The sequence below is a fragment of the Lonchura striata genome, chromosome 14 (genome assembly GCF_046129695.1).
Source record: "Lonchura striata isolate bLonStr1 chromosome 14, bLonStr1.mat, whole genome shotgun sequence".
NCBI classification, from domain to species: Eukaryota; Metazoa; Chordata; class Aves; order Passeriformes; family Estrildidae; genus Lonchura; species Lonchura striata.
This window is the reverse complement of record NC_134616.1, coordinates 16,134,782-16,155,223: the sequence shown is the minus strand read 5'-3', so window position 1 is coordinate 16,155,223 and position 20,442 is coordinate 16,134,782. Positions and strand designations below refer to the sequence as shown.

The 20,442-nt window shown below is 50.7% G+C and overlaps 2 protein-coding genes across 14 annotated transcripts in view; both read right to left on the bottom strand.

Annotated features, from left to right (window-relative positions):
- The window catches only part of ARHGEF9 (Cdc42 guanine nucleotide exchange factor 9), a 161,633-nt gene that overhangs the window by 95,885 nt on the left and 45,306 nt on the right, over positions 1 to 20,442 (bottom strand). For 2 of the 13 annotated variants that reach the window (XM_021525296.3, XM_021525300.3), the window contains exon 1: positions 10,756 to 10,906. The exons of 8 other annotated variants lie outside the window; for them this stretch is intronic. Coding sequence is in view for 2 of the 5 variants with exons in the window: in XM_021525299.3 (XP_021380974.1) it covers positions 10,745 to 10,753 (9 nt within the window). In the remaining 3 variants the exon portion in view is untranslated. Of the gene's footprint in view, positions 1 to 7,094; positions 7,440 to 10,744; positions 10,907 to 20,442 lie in introns of those variants that run through there. 3 more of the 13 variants (XM_021525299.3, XM_021525298.3, XM_021525302.3) reach the window with 3 other exon arrangements.
- Positions 10,836 to 11,558, bottom strand: LOC144247115 (uncharacterized). The gene has a single exon (XM_077786580.1). The coding sequence runs from the start codon at positions 11,106 to 11,108 to the stop codon at positions 10,929 to 10,931; it is 180 nt and encodes a 59-aa protein (XP_077642706.1). The 5' UTR covers positions 11,109 to 11,558; the 3' UTR covers positions 10,836 to 10,928.

The window sequence follows — 20,442 nt, the reverse complement described above, 5'->3', positions numbered from 1 at the left end:
AGAGAACTGCTGGTATTCCCAAGCCTTTGATCTTCATTTGACTTTTGAGGGTTTTCAGGCACCATTTTCATTTAAAAATAGAAGAAGTACTCAAGTATTTATACAGCACAAAGGCTTTAAAGGCTTTAAAACTTCAGAAAAGATTTTTAAGATGCCGGGATGAAGAATGTCAAGTATTATTATCGTTTGAATTTCAACCTGAGTTGGAAAAACCCTGCAAAGGTAAAACTGTCTGCAGGAGAAACAGAAAGGCGAAAAGGGCAGCAAAACCCACTGCAGTGATGGGGAGATGTCTCCAGCTGTGGGAGACCTCTTCAAAGGAGGAACAGAAATCTTCCATAACCAGCTGAGAAAACCACTACAGACACATCCTGCCTGTCCTGACAGAACAGGAGGGAACGTGCCCCAGGGAACAATCTTCCTTTTGGGGAGAGGATGGCCAAACACAGAAGCTCAAAAAGGAAAGATTTGAGAATTAAGATGTGAACTCATGTCACTCACTCAGAGACAGCACTTCCAGGCCATGCCAGCATCCAGAGCATGGCTGGGCTGCCTTGGGTGGCTTTTGTGCCATTCCTTTGTGCACCATGAGCCTCTCCTGGCTCTTTTTGCTGGCTTGGGGTGGGAATTGTGGATACCCTGAGTGGTTCTGCCCCAGAACTTACACCACAAGGGGCTGAACAGCTACTCCAAAGCTCCTCGTTTTACTGAGGTATTTCTACTTAATGCAGATTAATTTCTCGACAGCACAGAAATACCACAAAAGGCTTAGAGAAACAAAAAAGCCTCATTTAGATGAATTAATAACAGAGAGCAAGTGTATTATTATTGCAGGCTCTAACGAGGTGCAGAGCTCTTCTCTAGCTGCAAAAACAGAAGGCTGAGCTCTGACGCTGCATATGCAAAATATCTGAGGCCAAATGAATCTTTGGTGGAGCCCTGCTGACATCACTGTTGGGATCTCGGGTGGAATTCAAGATGCTGCTTTAAATTAAAGCAGGGAGCTCCTGGGTGGGAGCTCTGCTCTGCCAGGGGCCCCCGCAAAGCCCCAGAGGGTGAGAGGCATTTTTCATCCATCTGCTCCAATCCCACCTGCCTCCAACACAGCACTTTTCATCCTCACTTGCCAAACCCTTGAACAGGAAAGGGCAATTTCCTTCTGTGCATTTTACAGAAAGTGAAACAAAGACGTGGAAAGATGAAACAGCCCTTGCAGCATCACCCTGGCAGCTAGAAGTGGGGAATGGGGGGCAGTTCTCCCAGACCCCAGCCCTTGGAGAGCCCCATCATTCCCCAGTTACCCCAAACACCGGGCAGACACAGCTCAAAACAGGCTTTTCAATAGAATATGGACAGCCCTGATGGATGGTGGACAGAAAAGCCCACCCCCTCTGCTAAGCTCATTAGAATTTCTGGTTGTAAGAGAGACTTTTGTGGTTTTAAAAGATTTAAATTCTCTCATCTCCGAACACCAGAAACTCAAGAGCTAACGGGGGTGAAGACAGAGTGCTCTGGATAAACAGGTTATTCTGTCACCACCAATTGTGTCTCTCTCAATGTGCTCTGCAGCCAGGGGCTCAGACACTGTCCCAGCCAGGGCATGGAGCGTGGCAATTTACGGCCTCCTTGGGAAGGCTTTGATATTGGAAAACCACAACTGAGCTTTCTCTTTGCTTGAAAGGCACCCACGGGCTCAGGCACTGCGAAAGCGTTTGCACTGCCCTGAGAGATCAAAGTGGCTCAAAACCTTTCGCTTTTATCAGGCGAATTAAAAACAAGCGAGGCCTTTCCTTCCTTTCCTTGCACTCTGCTAACGCCCATTCCCCTCCTAGGCTTCCCGGGCATCCTGCAGGGATACAGGGGCTCGAGGAGCAGCCCGGAATTCAGGCTGGCGTTAGAGATGGAGGAGCGGAGATGCAGCACCATGGCGAGCTGAGAGCACCCACCCGCCCTGCGGGGCTCCGTGCCTCCTGCTCCATCCCTGCCCGTGCCAACAAACCCCTGACATTCCTGCTGTCTGACTCCCTTGGATTTTGCTTTGTGCTCCTCTGCGCGTCCGTAATTCCTGCTGCTCCCTCTCCCTGCCCGGCCAGCACGGAGCAAGCTGCACATCCCTCTCATCCCTGATGCTCCAGCCAGATCCCCTCTGTGACAACAGGGGCAGGCAAGCGCTCATCCAGCTGCAGGAGCCTTAAAAGGGCGATGGAGCCTTTCTGAATCCTGTGTGGGCAGGGCACCCACGGTGAGGGAGAGGGGGAGAGCCGAGGAGCAGCAGCCCGGGGCTAAAAGTGGCTGTTGACTTCACTCTCCCATTTGGGAGTAGGTGGAGGAGGTGGGTGGCCGTGAGCAGAGGGGAGGCGGAGGGGGCAGCAGCTATTTCCAGCTGCACTCATGTGCCATTTCTCTCAGTGCCGAGATCTGAGAGAAAACAGCAGGAGGTGGGGAGTGGGGGGAACCAAAAAGGAAAATCACAGACTCTGTGCAGGAGAACATGTTAAGGAACAAGAGAGAAGTCGTTACCAACAGCACAGCCCTGAGATTGTACCAGCACTGGGGGGTTTAAAAATATAACAAAACCCAAGGCTGCTGGGACTGCTTCCCTGCATTGCACACGAGAGGATATGATGGAAATGAGACTACTGACCAAGGGGCTCAGGCCAATGCCTGGCCCCAAAATTATGGTAAAATGCTTGCAGAAAGCCTCCCTCCTAATAAACTGTGAGGTTTTCTTGGTTCCCAGAGATTATGTAATATGTTCTTGCCTGCTGCTGCTGCTGCTGCTGCTGACTCATATTTTCCAAAATATATCTGGGAAGGAAAACATATGCACATGTGTTTTAATCCATAGGTTTCCCTGCCCATGTCCAGAGTGACCCACAGGGAGGTGCAGCGCTGCCTGCACACGAGTGTACATGTGTGTGCCCTGACACGTGTGGGGAGGAGGGACAGGGACAGCCTGGCAGCTGCTGGAAAACAGAGATTAAAGCAGCACTGCTTTCTGGGGCAAAGCACGCAACTCTAACACAGTGCAGGAGGGACCAGGGAAGCCAGGAAGGGAGACAGCAAAGGGAGCAACACCGAGCACACGCTGCTGATAACCTCCAGCCAAACCCGGGCTCTGGGGACCAGACACAGACTTGTACTGAGCTTCAAATCCAGCTGGGAAATTGGGGTTTGTGGCAGCTGGGGACCCCGTGACAATCTGCAAATGGCAGTGGGCTGAGAGGGACATCAGGGGTGGCCTCAGCACGTGGTTCAGCAGCACCCACCCCTGCAGAGGGGTGCTGGGGCCAGCAGGGCCAGTGCTCCCTGAATTCCATAAATCTACAGTCTGGCTCCTGTTAATGCCTGGGAACACACTTCCCAGGCTCTGTGTGTGCACTGAAGAAGCCAGATTCTCCTGCCTGAATATTTCTAATTCTAAGGCAGCCCGTTAGTTTTAAGCAAATTTGTTCCCAGCCTGCAGGTTTGGGAGGTTTAGCTCCTCTGCTCCATGCCTGGGTACACTTTTAATTCCTTTGGAAAGACTTTTTGACAATTCTGCAAAACTCTCAGTATCCAGGAGATTGGATCGATCTGCTGCTGGGCATTGGAACAGAAATCCATCTCCCCTGGACCAGAGGAGACTGAAAATCTATCCAGATGTCAGCCCCTGATCACCAAATCACGGCAGAAGCTCCGCACCGATGACAGCCCGGCTTCATGCACTGCCTGCTCCTCATGCCTGTGTGCTCGGGCAAAAAGCAGGGGACAAATCCCCACACAGGGCCAGGTGACAGTGTCCCTGTCCCTTCTCACCTGAAATACACCTCTGGAGAAGGAACAGGCCCTCTCCTTCAGCCCTGCATCATCCTCATGCCCATACAAGGGCTCTGGTGATATTCCCTGTCTTACGCAGCCAGCACCAGAGTTAAGACAATTCTATTTTAACACCTAAAACTCCATCAGAGCCAACTGCTCTTTCTTGTTTCAGAACAACTCTAAAATGTTTCATCTGCATTCAAAACCAGTTTTATAATTGTTACTTTTTAACTTAATTCTCCTAGAACTTCACAAAAGAGCGAACATTCTGCGTGCCTAAAAGGCTTTGGAATAAACCTTAAAAACAAACATTAAAGATTGATCACGCTTTCTCAAGATTATACTAAAACTGACTGAAGCTCAACTAGATAAGGAAAGAGAGTTGCATTAAATTAATCAGCACCTTATCAAGCCCAGGAAGAAAGAACTGTAGATAACAAGCCTTCCCTAAATTTGGTATCAGAACAGAAACTTCAGTGCACGACGTACTGAGAGAACCTTGTCAGATTTACTGAACACAATACAGGGGAGTGGAGCAGCAGAAATAGCAGGGGATTGAGGTCCACAGAAATGCTTTGAAAAAATCCTGTTTTCTGGTAATGCCAGAGAGAGCTGATTCTTTTGCCAAATTGAACAATTTTATTTGACAAAACTTTTCCCCAGATATGCCCAGCAAATTAACCCACTCTTATTGGGGTAGAAGATGGATCTTTGGGGGTTTGCCGTTTGTGTGGCTGAGGCCAGACCGCATTTGCCCGAGGACAAGGGAGCAGCTCCATGCACAATTCCAATCCCATCCCTTCTGCTTTCCAAGCCCTCCAAGTTGGGCTCATTCCTTTCCTGGCATCTCTCGGCGTGAGCTGCAGCTGCTCTCACAGCTCTGAGCTCCCGTGCGGGGGCTCAGAACCCCCAAAACCGGCAGCAGCAGCAGCTTAACCCTTTGGATACTTTGGGGAAACATCCCGAGGACCGGGAGTGAGCAAACCCAGCCAGCAACATCCAGGGATTTTGGATGTTTGGTTGCCGGGTGCCTGGGGAGGCTGTGGGCTCTGCGGCACAGGGCAGGGCATCCCTGCAAACCAGCCACTGCCCTCGCCACTCCAGGTGGGACAGGAGGGGAGCAGGGAGGGGACAGAGGCCCTGGCAGGCATAGGACAGCCAGGCTCGCTGCCTTCCCAAGCAGGAGCAGCGGGAAGGACATTCCAGCCTCAGTCCCCCCGGCAAAGCACAGAGCCCCGGGCACGCCGGGCAGTGACAGCCTCGCTCCAGAAGGACAGGAGGACACTGGAACACACACAGGGCTCAGCTCACCACAGTGAGCAGCCAAAAAATCCACTTGGGGCTTTATGCAGGGACAAAAAGGGAAAACAAAGAGCCGGGCTGCTTGAAGCGGGGTGAGACTGCTCTGCCTTGCTGGCACCGGGCTGTGCCCGGCACCCGCAAGGGTCAGTGCCTGCCCTGCCCATCCCGGACAGGTCCCGCAGGAGGGGAAGGGGCTGGGGATCGGCTCATCCCTGGAGACTGAGCCCAGGCACAGATGCAGCCAAAAATAGCCCCACGCCGGCTGCCAGCAGCCCATACGTTGTGTTATATATGTCTCAGCTGATGCAAAGGAAGGGGCAGGCGCTGAGCCGCATGGCCCTTCACACGGGCACGGCCACACTCGGCTGCTCCTGGCTCCGAAATCCCCCAAAAGCATCCTGAGCCCACCAGCCCGGCACCAGCCTGGCCCCTGACACTGCCCCATGGCAAGGTTTGCAGAAAAATGAACAAGCCAGACCCCAAACACGGTGCCAAACACATTCCCCCACTGGCAGGCCCTGCATCTTGCTCCAGATCCTAGCCCCACTAGCCCCCATCCCAAAATGTGCCACTCTGCAACCACCCCATGCCTCAGTTTCCCCAGCTCTGCAATAGCATGAGGGGTAGCTCCCCAGAGCAGCACATTCCTGTGAAATTATATCCCTGTGGATAAAGCAGAGTCAGTTGAGATCCAGACCTAATTCTTTAAATCCTTGCACGCACGCACTCCCTTCATCCCCCAAAATTCTCTTTAATGCAGGTGGTGAAGCTTTCAGGCTGCCCAACACAGTCCCCACCAGCACAGCTCTGGGGGCTTGCTGCCCTTGTGAACACCCATCAAGGACTGGTGTTTCTGACAATGCCAGAGTAATTCCCAGGAAAACCAGGAATAAGGAGCAGAGGCCACACTGGCCCTTTGCTGGTTACAGCCAACCCAGCCGTCTGTCGGTGCTTGCAGATTGACTCATTTCCACTCAGGAAAAAAATTCAACCACAACTAATAAAATAAAGACAATAAATCACGGTTCCTCCAGCAGCTCTTCCTCCAGGAGCATCTATTTTTAGTGGGAAGCATCAATCACCACAGCTCCTGCTGTCTACAACAGCTCCAACAGGCAAAACCCAGGTAGGCAGAGCTGGGCCAACGTGGGCACACACACGTTCCCCACCTGCACAACCAGCAAGGGGACACACAGGAGAACACCAGGCATGGTACACCTCAGTACTGCGTGATATTTCCCTATCCCAGATGGAGAAGAGATGCCACAATGCAACAAAGGAACAAAGGAACGCGCCCAAGGCCATACAGCACATCAGTGGCAAAGCCAGGAGCTGGCAGAACTCTCCTCTGCCAGCCCCTGCACAAGCACCCTCTTTAAACAGGACAATTCTTACACAATTATTAACATTTGGGAGTTTTCCTCAAGCTTCTCAACTTCTCCTTATTGGAGACTCTGCAGCTCCCAGACAAATTCTTGTGTTTAGCAAAACATCTCTCTCAGTGTTTCACTGGGGGAGACACGCTGAGCACGATTCTCACGGCCAGCTGAGAAAATCCAGATAGGAAATGTAAAACACGGGAGCCTCCCTGGGAGAGAACATCATCCCGACAGGAGCACACGGCACGGCAGCACAGGACACACATGCAGGCAGGCACGGCACACGGAGCACTCCAGCTGAACACACAAACCGAGCACCACACCAAATGAAATGACAACACAGACAGGGGTTCTAGTCACAAACTGAAATCAAAGCAACCAAAAAAAAAAAAAAAAAAACCCGAAGAAGCAAAACAACTTAAAAACAAACCAAAACAAAAAACTTACATGGATTTTTGGCAATTTTCCTTCAGACATTATACACAGCAGCTGGGCTGTGTACTGAATACCTGATCCAAAAAGAAATATAACCACATTATGCAAACAGATGGGGGCAGGAGTCAGGTGAACATGCAGCTCTTAATAACAGTCATCTACGGGCTGAGAAAGCACCTCTGCATCCCCACAGAAGGGCTGGCATCGGGGCAGATCTTCACTCCCTACACGGCAAAAGCCAGGGCTGTGCTGCTGCCATCCCGGGGGAAAAGCCAAATGGCAGGACAGGGCAGAGCCACCGCGTCACAGACCTCGGAGCTGTCCCATCCCCTCCAACTTGTCATGTGAGGTTTTAAACAGAGGTGGGAAATAGCCAGGGTTGGGGAGGAAGCCTTGAGAAACACGAAAGGAAAGCACTTTATATGCCTTAAAGACAGAGCATTAAAAGCGCCCTGCGGGCTGGACAAGCCGGGCTCATCCCGACACTTCAGCTTTCGGGGCAGCACCCGGAGAGGGGCACAGCTCCCTCTCCCCATGCCGAGGAGGGTGCCTGAATCTTCAAGACAGCGGATTGCTGCTCGGGAGGAATGGACTTTTTATGGACTGTGAGAAACGGGGTTGCTATGATACAGGCAGAGGCATTTTCATGAATCCTGTGGCAAATAACATTGAAGCCTGCTTAAGCAGACAACAGCAAGGCAGGTCTCCCATCACCCAGCCTCGGCAAACACGCAGCAGAAGCAGCGAAAGAGATTATATATGCATCACAAATATGCTTTTTGCAGACAAATTCGTATTCTTTTTCTTTGGGGCCTTATTTTCCAGAGGGTCAGCACTTTGATTCCTTTAAAGGAATAATCCCTCTGCCTCATTCCTGGGTCTGAGCATCCCCACACAGGTGAAGAAACCCAGGGGAGTCACGGGTCAGAAGCACCCCCAGGGACCCGAGTGTGACCCCGATGGTCCCACGGAGCTCCGGGACACGGAAAGCTCCAATCCCAGGGAATTTCACAGCTGCAAATGCCACCCGGAATGCTGCAGGCACAGTCCCTTAGTGGCACAGGGCTCTAGTGGGGACTGGAAGCTGCCAGAGCTCAGCATGGGCCGAGGCAGCTCGGCAGGACCGAGGGGCTCCCGCACGCCTGGAAACACCAAAGGGCAGCGGCCAAAATACAAAACTGGGGCTGGGGAAGGGCTGGAGAGGTGGTCACTGAGGCCTGGGGTGGGAAACAGAGAGCAAGCTGAACAAGCAGCCCTCGCTCACTCTTTCACCTCTCTCTTCCTCTCTTTTCCACCAAAATTCCAACTGGAAACCCAAGATAACGAGAACGGTGCTGCCACAATAACAAAGTTTTCTGCTGCCAACTTTTCCTATTGCTCTGCATTAACTTTCCTACTTTAACTCTACCAGCCTTCAGGAGGATAAAAGGCAAAAAGCTGTACTAAAATCACAGGAATTCTCCCCAGCACGTTCCGTGATGGGAAGAGCTCAGCTCCCGGCGCTCCCTCCCAGCAGCTGAGTGTGCACAGCCCCTCGTGCTCCCCATGCAGCCCCAGGGATGGAACCAGAGGGACCCTGCAAAAGGAGCCGTGGGGCATGGCAGGAACATCCACCACCAAACACACAAAATTCCCAAATATCTCCCCAGGAGTACGAGCTCTGGATCAAGGAATGCACCCAGGAAACCGCAGCAGGTGCTGGGCATTCCTCGTAGAAATCATATTGAAAGGTAAACCTTAGTGCCAGAGAGCCCTGAGAAAATAAACATTCAGGCACAGCCACGGCCCATTGTAACTCGCTGGTCAGTTTTGGGGTTGGGTTTTTGCTCATTTTTCCACCCTTTCTCCTCCAAATCCCTTTGTCGCTCAAGGCTGTTCCCCTGAGAGGATGATTTTGGCCGCTGTTCGATCAATTCCCTCTCCATGGTGATCTCAGCTCATTTATTACCTTTCCAGGAGATTCTGCAACCTATAAAACTAATGACATAGGATGGCCAACAGGCAAATAGAGCAAATTTCAGCTGTTTAACAACCCAAACCATCATCAGCATCAATTTTATTCCCTGGGTTCTTTTTGGGAAGAAGATTGACTCAGTCCCCTGTGAAGTGAAGCAGGCACCTCTTGCAGATAGCTACAAGTGAAGAGGGCAAACGGAGCCAGCAGGCACCGGAGCATCTTCCTGGGCTTGGATCCCTGCTCCTGCCCTTCCTCCCCACTAAAACTGCCCCATAACACTTTTGGGGATGATTGTTCCCACCCTGGAACTCAGAGAATTTTTTTTCTTTTATTTAGAGCTAAAAGCACTTTGCAAGTGCCAAATTTACGGGATTTAACTCCGTTTCTAATCATGCCACCATGGAAAAGCCATCGGCTCCCGAGCCCTGCTCGGCATTTAACTCCCAGCACACAAATCCCCACTGGGAAATAACTCCATGTCTCCATCTGTAACCTCCAGCTTTGTCTTTATCTATCAGTTACATGATTTTTTTTTTTTTCAGAGGACATCAAATAAACAATAGACAGCTGGAATAAGCATGGACAAATTAAATTATCAAGGCAATAAAATTCCAGTGACTATCAGCAAAGATAAAAACATTTTCAAACTGATATTTTCATTTGTTTTAAGCAATTCTGATTTTTCTAAAGGGTGAAATAATATATTTTAAAAATCCCGACGATCTTTAACAGAAGCACAGAACAGATACATATTTTCCAGAGGAAAAGGCATTACTCTTTTCAGATATTCCCTTTGTATCCTCTCCAAACTTCTCGTGCTGCCACTGGATCCCCCGCCAGCCCTGCTTGCAAGCTGTAAACATTGCAATTTCGGGCTAGAAGCACCTCTAACTGCTGGACACCTTTCCAGCAAGCCCATAATACACAACTTAGCACTTCATTTTCCAGAAAATCAATGTAAATAAAGTCACGCAAAGCAACCCATCTCAAAAGCTCGTTATCCTTGAGGTGGGCAAAGATTTTTCTTAGATACATTCCCCAAAATTTGATATATACACACATACATGAAAAAAACAAAAGCAAGACAAAATCACGTCTCTCTCGAAAATCAAAGCAAAACCCAACCCCTCCGTATCTGTTGCTTTAGCAAAGAAAAACAAAGCTTGCATTGCCCTTTCTCCCTTTGATCTTTCCTTCCCAATTTGCAGAGACAGAAACCACGTACAACCAGAATAAAAACCCAGCAGGTTATGTTTTGGTGCCTCTCACATCTCTAAAAAAGGAGCTGGGTTACATCATTGTGGACATAGAATTTGGAGGTTTTGGGGCTGAATCTTCAGAAATCAAATCAGATCATCAAGGCAGCATAAATAAATACAGTAAGTAGAATTTCTCTATTTCTCCTTTTTTTTTTTTTTCTTTTTTTTTTTTGTGGCTGAATAGTTATTTTAGCAAAGATTTAATCCTTTAATAGGATTTCTCAACCACCACCCTCCCCCCTAAAAAATGCCCATAGCTCGATTCCATTGCACACAGCAGCACCTCTCACCTGGCACCTACATGGTTACTCTCACAGACATTGCACATTAACTGCTTGCTAGAAATCACACACAAAATGACTTATTATTAACTTGAGCCTCTATTTCAAAGGAAAGCAAAACAACACAGCCAGCGCTCACCACAGACAGATCATTTTCACTCTGCTGCTGCCTAAAGAAGCACAGCTCTGTCTCGCTAGCACAGAACCACGGAGGATTGGATTGCCATTATTATTATTTATCCCATTTAAAACCCCGGCAAAAGCAGCTACACTTACAGGCATACTTAAAAGACAAGACATGACAAAAGATTTAGGGAGAGATAATAATACCAACGTCATACATATCACAGCGAGGCCATGTTGAAGCTCAACGCGTTTCCCCCCTCAGTAAGAAATCTCTCTCTCTCTTTCTCTCTCTCTCTCGCCTTTCTCTCTCTCTCTCTCCCGCTCGTGCTCTCTTGTTGAATTGCTAGTGGTAGTAGTAGCCCCCAACAGCTCAGGAGAAAAAATCCATTTAACGAGTGCCCAGGAAGAACATGAGTATGACATTCACAAGCAATAGCACCACAATCACTGCAAAAACGACCACCGTTTGAACATCCAAGGTCATGGTGCAATGCAGAACACTGTAGTGTTCGAGGTGTGGGGCTGGCAGATTTGGAGAAGTCAACCTCTGCTCTGTAAGACTGTCCATACATCCACCATGCTAGAATAGAGGAGAAAACTGTTCCTGGTTTTGGGTTGGTTCGTAATGCTTTGTGCTCTGCCTTTAGTTTCTCCCCTATCTGCTGTCTCTAGCTCATTCTGAGCCCGCTAAGTGAAGCATCATCACAACCAGTGAGCACTCGGGATGCAAAATCCTTCCTTTAGGAAAAGAGCGAGCGCTGTCTGCAAGCTTCTCTCTCTGTCTCGTCCCCCCTCTCTCTCCGGCTCTCTCCCTCGCTGGCTGCCTCGCTTTTTAATTCGTCAGGCCAGTGCAGATACGGAGCCCGTGTGAGTGTGACAGCTCTGCAAGCTGCTGCGGCTGCATCCCTCGGAGCGAGGCGGACCCTGGCGCATACTAATCAGCTCCAGTGACCAGGCAGCGACGGCATCCTGGCTGTCACTCAAACGCAGAAGGAAGCGCTGGCTCCATAAATACGCGAGGCTTCCGCCCGCCGTGACAGCGAGCGCCACGCAGCCGCGGCTCTGCCCCGCGCTCCCGGGGCGGCGCGGATGCTCCGGCCGGGCGGCTCCGAGCGGCTCCGAGCGGTTCCCAGGCGGTTCCCAGGGGTTCCCAGGCGGTTCCCTGGCGGTTCCCTGGCGGCTCCCAGCGCTCCGAGCCGCGCACATCCCGCTCCGCACCGCCCCGGGATGCGGCTGCCCTAAAAGCCCCGAGAGCCGCTGCTGCTGGGAGCCCGCTCGGAGATGGGAGGGGAGCGGGAGCAAAGCGGCCAAAATAACAAAAAGGCAACTCGTGGTAACCTGGGGATTCGCTGTGAGACTGAAATGTGGGACATGGGCAGGGGGGATCACGTTTTAGCTCTGTGCAATCGTTCTCCCATCACGAATCCTATAACCTCTCCCCTCAGTACTGCGCTGGCTGTCTCCACCTAAGAGTTAAACTGAATTCTGACTCTACAGACAGAGATCTATAAAAGCGGGGGGGAGGACAGATGGAGAACCTTTATTCCTTCTGCAGCAGCCAGAAATGCTCATTCCTACATTAAAATCACACACACACACGCTCAGGGTTTATGGTCCAGGTGCCAGGTGCTATCTCAAACCCCATCTTAGCTCCCAGAACCAGCAGGTACCTCAGAGAGGCATCACAACGCACACAGAGCAGATACACTCAGCTGGAAAAAGCAAATGATTTTCCAGACAAAGACAAATATAGAAATGCTGCCAATGCATATGCATAATGCACTAAAATGTGCATCCGGGGGCTGAGCACGGCACCTTCCAGGAAAGCTGCGCCTCCGAACGTTCCCACACAGACACGAGGCCAACAGGCACCACACAGCACCTCGTGTGTGCTCCTGCAGCAAAATCTGGGGAGGACTTCCATGTCTAAGCCTGGCCAGCTTCAAGTTTTACCCTCAGCCCCAGCACCAAGGGCAGCCTGTCCTGCAGTGTCCTTCCAGGGCACCAGCGTTTGGGGAAGGGCAGGGGGTGATGCTCCTGCCCCAGCTCACCACTCACACCAACACCAAACCCAGCTGCTTCATGCAAGGCTTGGTTTCATTTTCTTTCTGTGCCAGAGGGCTCCCTCAAAAACAGGAGGGTCCTGTGTCCACCCCAAACACCATCAAGGAAGAGACCATGTCATTACTGAGTCATCACAGGGTCTCCCTCGATGGCCTCCTGGTTTGTGCCACACCAACACTCAGCCAGCACCATCCTGCTCATTTCTGAGCAGCTCTGGAGCACGTGCAGGCTGTGATGCATTTGAAGATGCAGAGGGTGGGTTCTGGTGAGCAGCGTTATAAACTAGAACAGTTTGGGTTCCTTAGGTGGGGTATTTTGGGTGGTAAGTGCCAGCCAGAGGCATCTGAGGCCCCTCTCCATCCAGGCAGGGAGCTTCTCATTCAGGAGGACAGTGCAAAGCTTTTCTTCACCTGTAAATCACAGGAACCTGCTTAAAGCTGCCCCAGGCTGCCCCGTTAGCACACAAGCCAGGCTGGATGCAGGTGATGGATCTGCTTCATCCCCACTTCCAAACCTGCATTTTCAATCAAAGATCCATTTTTAGGATAGCCACTCTGTCTGATGTCATTTTAGACTAATCAGAATAGCAAACACAGAATGATTCAGGTTGGAAGGGACCTTGGAGATCATTTAGTTCCAACATGTAATAGATGTGGAATATTTATTATTATTGCTACCATCCTTTCCCAAAACAACACAGGCAATTTTCCAAAACATAAACCTGAACTTACAACGACAGCCAGGAAATTCCAGCTTCAGTCTCAGAAGCAGCAACGACTTCCCCAAAACACACAACCAGCCTGAATTCAGAGGGATTTTATGGCCAGTTTATCTTTTCCTCTGAACTGCAGCGAGCACAGAGGGAGCCTGTGTGTGGAGCCCAGAGGAAATGTTAGAAGAAGCCCGGTGGAGATGTTCTGCTGGTCCACATCCCCCCAGGGCCTGGAGACCCTCAGCAGGCACAGCCCATCCCTGGCTCTGTCTCCTGGAAGCGCCAGCGAGGTTTCGAGGCAGAAGCCCTGAGGGTTTGCAGGGGAGGCAGAGCAGGGCAGGGGGAGCAGCAGAGGCTGGGAAACCTCCAGAACAAAGGTGCACACCTCACACATGCTCACTAACCACTTCCGGAGCCCAACGGGAGGCTTTGCTGCCAGCACCGAGCCTGCCAGGGCTGGGGCTGCCATTCTGCAGGAGCTGAGCCACTCAGAGCGCGGGGGAGGGCACGGATTACAAACAGAGCCACGGAGCCGGCCCCTCCTGGGCCGCCGGCCCCAAAACCCGAGCCACGGGAGCCACGGGGGGCTCTGGGGACCCCACTGCTGTGCTCCTGCCCTGGGGAGCCCGGGGGATGCTGCACCCGGGGGATGCTGCACCCCGGGGGATGCTGCACCCCGGGGGATGCTGCATCCCGGGGGATGCTGCACCCGGGGGATGCTGCACCCCGAGGGATGCTGCACCCCGAGGGATGCTGCACCCGGGGGATGCTGCATCCCGGGGGGATGCTGCATGCCAGGGGATGCTGCACCCCGAGAGATGCTGCACCCCGAGGGATGCTGCACCCCGGGGGATGCTGCACCCCGGGGGATGCTGCACCCCGAGGGATGCTGCACCCCGGGGGATGCTGCACCTCGAGGGATGCTGCACCCCGAGGGATGCTGCACCCCGGGGGATGCTGCATGCCAGGGGATGCTGCACCCCGGGGGATGCTGCATGCCAGGGGATGCTGCACCCTGAGGGATGCTGCACCCTGAGGGATGCTGCACCCCGGGGGGATGCTGCACCCCGGGGGATGTTGCACCCCGGGGGATGCTGCACCCCGAGGGATGCTGCACCTCGGAGAGGCTCAGCCGCAGCATACCCCTCCCCAGCTGAAACACCCCCTAAAAGATCAGGCTGGAAAGGCTCGGGTGCCTCACCTCACCCAGGGACAGGTTTGGGGCTCCAGAGGAGGCTCTGTGTCTGTAACAGCATCACAAACAGATTTACTGCAGAGAAGCGTCTATTTAAATTATATTCACACCATTCCCAACAGTACTCGCTGCTTTATATAATTTCCCATGCTTTCTGCGTGCGCAAAATGTTAATTTTACTACGAAAATGGATGGTACCTTCTCTTAGAAGCCTTTTTGATAAAGCACACCTACACAGCAGGGGTTTACATAAAACCACGGTGAAGTTGAACTTCATGGAATTCTTCCTGGGAAGTTTGGTGTAAGGTTCTGTACAGAGCGAAAGGAGGAACGGGAAGATTTGTACCAGTTACATAAAACACCACTCCGTGCACAGAAGGTGCAGGGCTCCAGGAGCCTCGGGGATTGCGGTTTGCGCTGCAGGATCAGCCAGGGCTTGTGCGGGACCAGAAATGAGGTTGGAATTTCAGCACGTGTGCGGAGGGACAGCAAGCCAGGGAGGCAGCGGGGCTCCAGCTCCCATCGCACCCATCCCATGGACACGGGAATCCTGGACACCCGCACAGCAACCACAAGGGCCCTACACTGCCACGAATTACCAGGCAGGAACTCTGGAGCAAGCCAAGGAGACGCATGATGCCAAATCCTCCCGTGCGGAACACTCCAGCTCAGCCTTGTGCCCACGTCTCCCTCCAATGGATGGCTCCAGTAATTAGCACATCCCGCTCCTGCAGCTCGGCAAACGCAGTGTAGTAGATAGGGACAGGCGAACGGAAGATCTCGGGATGTGACGGAAAGCAAGACCCTTCCCCCTCACCCTGCAATATGTTATCCATTAACCCCAAGACATGCAACCCCACCTAACTCAATCGTTTTCCACTCCTTACTAATCCCAGAAGACCCTACCCTTCTTCCTTTGACGTAGCAAAGTCCCCCTAGACTATTTAACCCCATGAGAGAAGATAATAAATGCCATTTGACCATCCACCACGTTGGTGTCTGTGCATTTCTGTGGCCCGAGTAGCCTGGGTGAGACCAGGCTGCCGTGCTGTTCCTTGCAAGCAGGTGGCCTTGCCTTCCCCTGAAGGCAACAGGCAGCCGGGATTTGGGGCTGGAATGTTTACAGCTCCTCGATTCCCCATGCAAGGACAGGTCCCAGCCCACAGGACAGTCCAGGGGCATGGGGCTGTGCACGGTGTCAGCTCCAGTTCCCTGTCCTGCTGTGGATCCCTGTGCAGAGTAACGATCTCCACTCTGGGACAGGCAGAGTGAAATGACTTAATTTAGATGCCTAACCTTGGAAGAGGAAACTCAGACTAAAGACTGTGTCATAATTACAAAGGAAGATCATGTTTTCATTATGTTGCATTTCCTACTGTTAAGACTAACTGAAGCCTGACATGAAGAAATGTCAAACCACACACACAAAATAAATCAGACAGACTCCTGAGAGGCAGTCTGGAGAGTTAGATGCTCCTGTGGCAAGGACTTGTACCCTGCTGGGTTTCATTTAGACTGGTCAGGGCTCTACCTCATCACAAACAATTCCAATTGACTGTGAGGTGCAGAGTCCTGTCCCAACACACCAGCTCCACCTTCTATTACCTGGGAAAATGAGCCACTAAACTCTTATCCTTAATTAACCAGAGAATTCTGCCAGAGCTCACCCTAGGTCCGGGTCCATGTGGTGGAAAAATCTCTCCTCCAACCTGTGCCTTCAAAAAAAAGCTCAGCAGACTCTGTTGTTCAGTCTCAAGGTAGTTTATTGCAAGTTATCTAAAAGATTTTCTTCTGGGGCTGTTGTGGTTTGCTCACAGCTCAGGCAGAGGCACACACACACCCTGACATCCTCTCTGACCCCGACTGCTTCTTCTCTCCCCGCCCAAGGCTGTTGCTGTCTTTTATATGGTACATTATGTGTTACATGTTTACAGTTTTTCCCAATGCCTATTACCTATATTAAATGGTGATTTTCTATCTTTTATATGGCACATTACGTGTTACATGGTTACGGTTTTTCCCCAATGCCTATTACCTATATTAAATGGTGCCTTTCTACTCTAAACCAATCTGTGAGTGCCAACATCACCAAGAACATGGAGGTGAGGAAGAAGAAAGAGGGAGGACAGGGCAGGCCCAGACCCCTCCATCTTAAAACCTCTGACCCCCATGTACAAAACCAAAACTCCCCTGTACAGAACTCAAAAATTCTTCCCTTTACTTTGTGACTACTTCTACTCTAATATCTAAACTTTTGTGACTTCTTGTTCTTCCTGCAAGGTTGGTAAATCATTCCATGGCTCAAACCCAAAATCACAGCTGTTTCCAGCTGCCTGCCAGGGTCTCAAATGCTTCTGACCTGGGCCTGGAACCTCCAAAAATGTCTGAGGGACATTTTGAGTTCCGACAGAATTCCAGCCATGCCGCTGTAGGAAGTGGTGTGGCAGGGCTCTGGGATGGGACAGGAGGAGCCCAAATCTGCTGCCCCTTGGCCAAAGGAGGTAAGTCTCAGTGAACGGGGGGAAATTTCACACCAAACAGTGTGGCTTGTGAATCTGAGCAGGAATAAAATTGCTAAAGAAATAAATAAAATTAAATGCATGGCCAAAGGGAAAACATTGCTGGTGACTGCCAGCCCCAAACTGCTTCAGCTCCTCTGTACTCCTGCCTGGAGCACAAGTTCCACCCCAGAGCTTTGTGGCACACTGAGGGAAGTTTTAACTTCCCAGCTGAATTAATCCTGCCCCCAAGAAGGAACAGGCAGCCGTGGTAGCCAGGGGTGTGTGAGCACCATTCTGCTCCTCCATTCCCAGTGTCCTGTGCTCACAAACCTTGCTGTGACACTGGACACCATGGGGGGTGACTCACAGACTCCAGCAGAGATTATAAGAAAACCATTAAATTATATTTTTTTTCCTAAATCTAGGCAGGAATTAAACTCAGGGTTTCAGAGATTAAAGGCCAGTGAGATTATGATTATGTTTCCAAAAAGGAGGATTTCCTTAAGCTGGGAGTTGCCTCTTTTTCCTTTCTCTTCATGAATGCCTGACAGAGCCCTCTTTTCCATCCTGGGCCAGATGGGAGGCACCAGCCTGCGAGCTGCAGAGCTACTGCTAAGGGCAGATTTTCTCCTCAAAAACCTCCATAATCTTTCATGTTTATGGAATGGCTTTGTGGGAAGCTTTAAAAATCCCCAAACACCTAAAATTTCTTACCCAAACTGCAAAATGGAGGAATACCTGTAGAGACTTGGACTTGGGCCTAATTTTGGCTGTGAAAAATCAGATTTCTAGTCACCCAGAGTTCCTTGCCTGTCCACTCCATCCCGCAAATGAAAAGCTTCCTCACTGTCCACATGAACTTAGGAATTTTTTCCTCTTTCTAAAGGACTGCATAAGTTGAGAGCCAGCAAAGCAGTGGAGGGGGAGAGAAGGTGGATGTGGGAGAGAGCAGGGAAGGACCACATGCCACAAGATGCCCTTGTGGCAAGGCCAGGAGTGCTGGAAAGAGAAGAAATTAAGCTCCTAAGGCCACTTTGCAATGTTTAGAGCACAGAGGGTGCTGCTGGAGGTTGAATTCAGCTGCACCTGCATGACCACCTGGCCAAGAGCTGCACAAAGAGGCCACGGGGAAGGACCCGAGCATCTCTGGGTCGCTCCTCCAAGATTCCATGAAAAAACCCACAAGAATTCCAGCAGAAGATGGGCAGCAGCTGAGCCACAGCAGCAATGTCCCCATGAAATCAGTGCCACAGCTCCTGGGACACTACACAGACCCTGCTGAAATGGCACAGAGAGCCTGTCTGGGGGGCTGAGTCCATTGTGCTCCTCTGGATTGCAGTGAGAACAAAAAAATCTCCTGTTTTTAAGTTAACTTGAACTTAAAGCATTAAGACAGACTAAAATCTCCTGCCCCTGGCAATGGTGTTGAGAGTGCTTTCTGCTCTCTCTGCATCTACTGCACACTCCAGCCTGCACTCCAGAAACATCTTCAGACTCCCAATGGTGAAAAAAGAAGATAAACCCGCCTCAAATCCTGCAGAAATCAGATGTGGTAACACCAATTACCCTGGTCAGAGAGAAAGACTTCAGGGGCTGAGCAAGTTCTGTTTAAAAGGACCCATCCAATTCAGATGCTCGTTTCAACCTTATGTAAGTTCTCCTTGTCTGAAAAAAAACCCAGCTCCTGGCCTAAAGGAACACAGAGACCTTTACTCCTTAATTTCATTACTCAGCTTTTAGGCTCACTGTTGAGCCTGGAAAAAAGTAAAGAAAACAAAGCACAAACTGCAAAAAAATAAAAGCCACATCCACTCCTTGGGGGAAGGCAAGTGCTCCCTCCAGGCAATCTGACAGTAAATTGCAGAATCTTCACATCAGCACATGTCTGGGTAAAGTGGTGTGTGTGAAAAAAAAAAAAAAATACATGCTAGAAACTGAATTCTGAATTCTGAATTCAGGGTCGGTGTCACCCAGAGAAATTCAGCTGCACAGGCACAGGGAAACTCTCTGGCATGAAATCAAAGGGTGCATTTCAGCACCTGCAGGGGAATGAGGACAAAAAGCAATCGGCCAGAGCTCCCTGCAGCCTCCTCACCCCCCTCCTGCGACACTTGGCTCTGGCTTCCCTGGGCTTCTCCTTGTCAAGACACTGAGAAAAGGAAAAACCATCTCATTAAGAAGCTGACCCACGGGTCTCATGTTCTTCACACAAATTAACCCAGAGAATTGGATGTGTTTCATAGAAATCATTTTCTCCCCCTCTCTCTGCCTCCCAAAAAAAGGAGAGGGAACAGCCTATTGAATCTGGCACTCTTTTAATGAAGAAAACAGTGCAAGCCAACCTAATGAAGTAGGAACTCCAGATGGATAGCAGTAGGTGTATGAATAGAACATAGCGCGCTCATTTTTATCAGCAATATCAGCATTAAAAAAGAAGTTTAGAGCCTTTCTCTACTTTTTTTTTCTTTTTCCTTTCAGGTGAATGCCAGTAAGCTCCATTCCCTCTCCCAGCTCAGTGGGATTTCTTGCAGTGAGAGTGAGCACAGGCTGCTGCCTTCCAGGAACAACCAGCACTGCCCTCCTGCACCTCGTGACAATGTGTGGGACAGCCAAGGGGACACTGGCCATGCCAGAGGGACCCCAGCCGTGCCAAAGGGTCCCTGGCTGTGAGGGATGACAGGGACAATCCCCCTGTGTGGGACACAGCTGCACACACAGGCACAGGAAGGCACCTGGTGCTGTGCTGGCTGCTGCAAGCAGCACATTGGCAGTTCTGTGCTGGTGATCAGCAGCTCCAAGGGGAAAATGCAGTGGGGTGGAGCTGAGGTTTGCTGTGCTGCCTGGAACCCAGCCCTGCAGGAGTGCTGAGTGCTTCAGGTGCTGCCTGAAACAAGCAGGCAGGGAAGGTGTGGTGCAGTTCACCGTGTGCCCAGCGTTATCCTGGGTCACATCCCAGGAATTCTGCACTGTGGCAGAATGGGGAGGAAGGGGCTGGGATTCCCTCTGAACACACTTCTCTACAACAGCACAACTCCTTGGCTTCAGTGGGAGTCACCAGAGCTCCAGTCAAGGAATTCTTTACTTCTCATCCAGACTTCAGGCTTCAGGCTGCACTCCTGCCTTTCCCAGACACAGCACTCTGGCCAGTCCCTACCAACACTCACCTTTCCTCTCCCCGCCCATATTACATAATAAACATCTTTATTTTTTTTTTTTCTTAAGTTGTCTTTTCATAACAATAGAAACTATTGGAGCCCGAGATAACTTGATGAATTTTTCCTATTATCTAAGAGCTTAGTCACTCAGGGAATTAGTCATGTTCAAAATAACAGCCAGGCTCAAAGAGATTCAGAGCAACCATTCCAGAGCAGAAGCAGCTAATGTCATAAATACATTAAGATGTCAGCTTGAAGCATTTCAGAGATTTTTC

Coding starts and splice junctions, on each gene's coding strand:
- LOC144247115 (XM_077786580.1), bottom strand. CDS start 11,108: ATGGACAGTCTTACAGAGCAGAGGTTGACTTCTCCAAATCTGCCAGCC.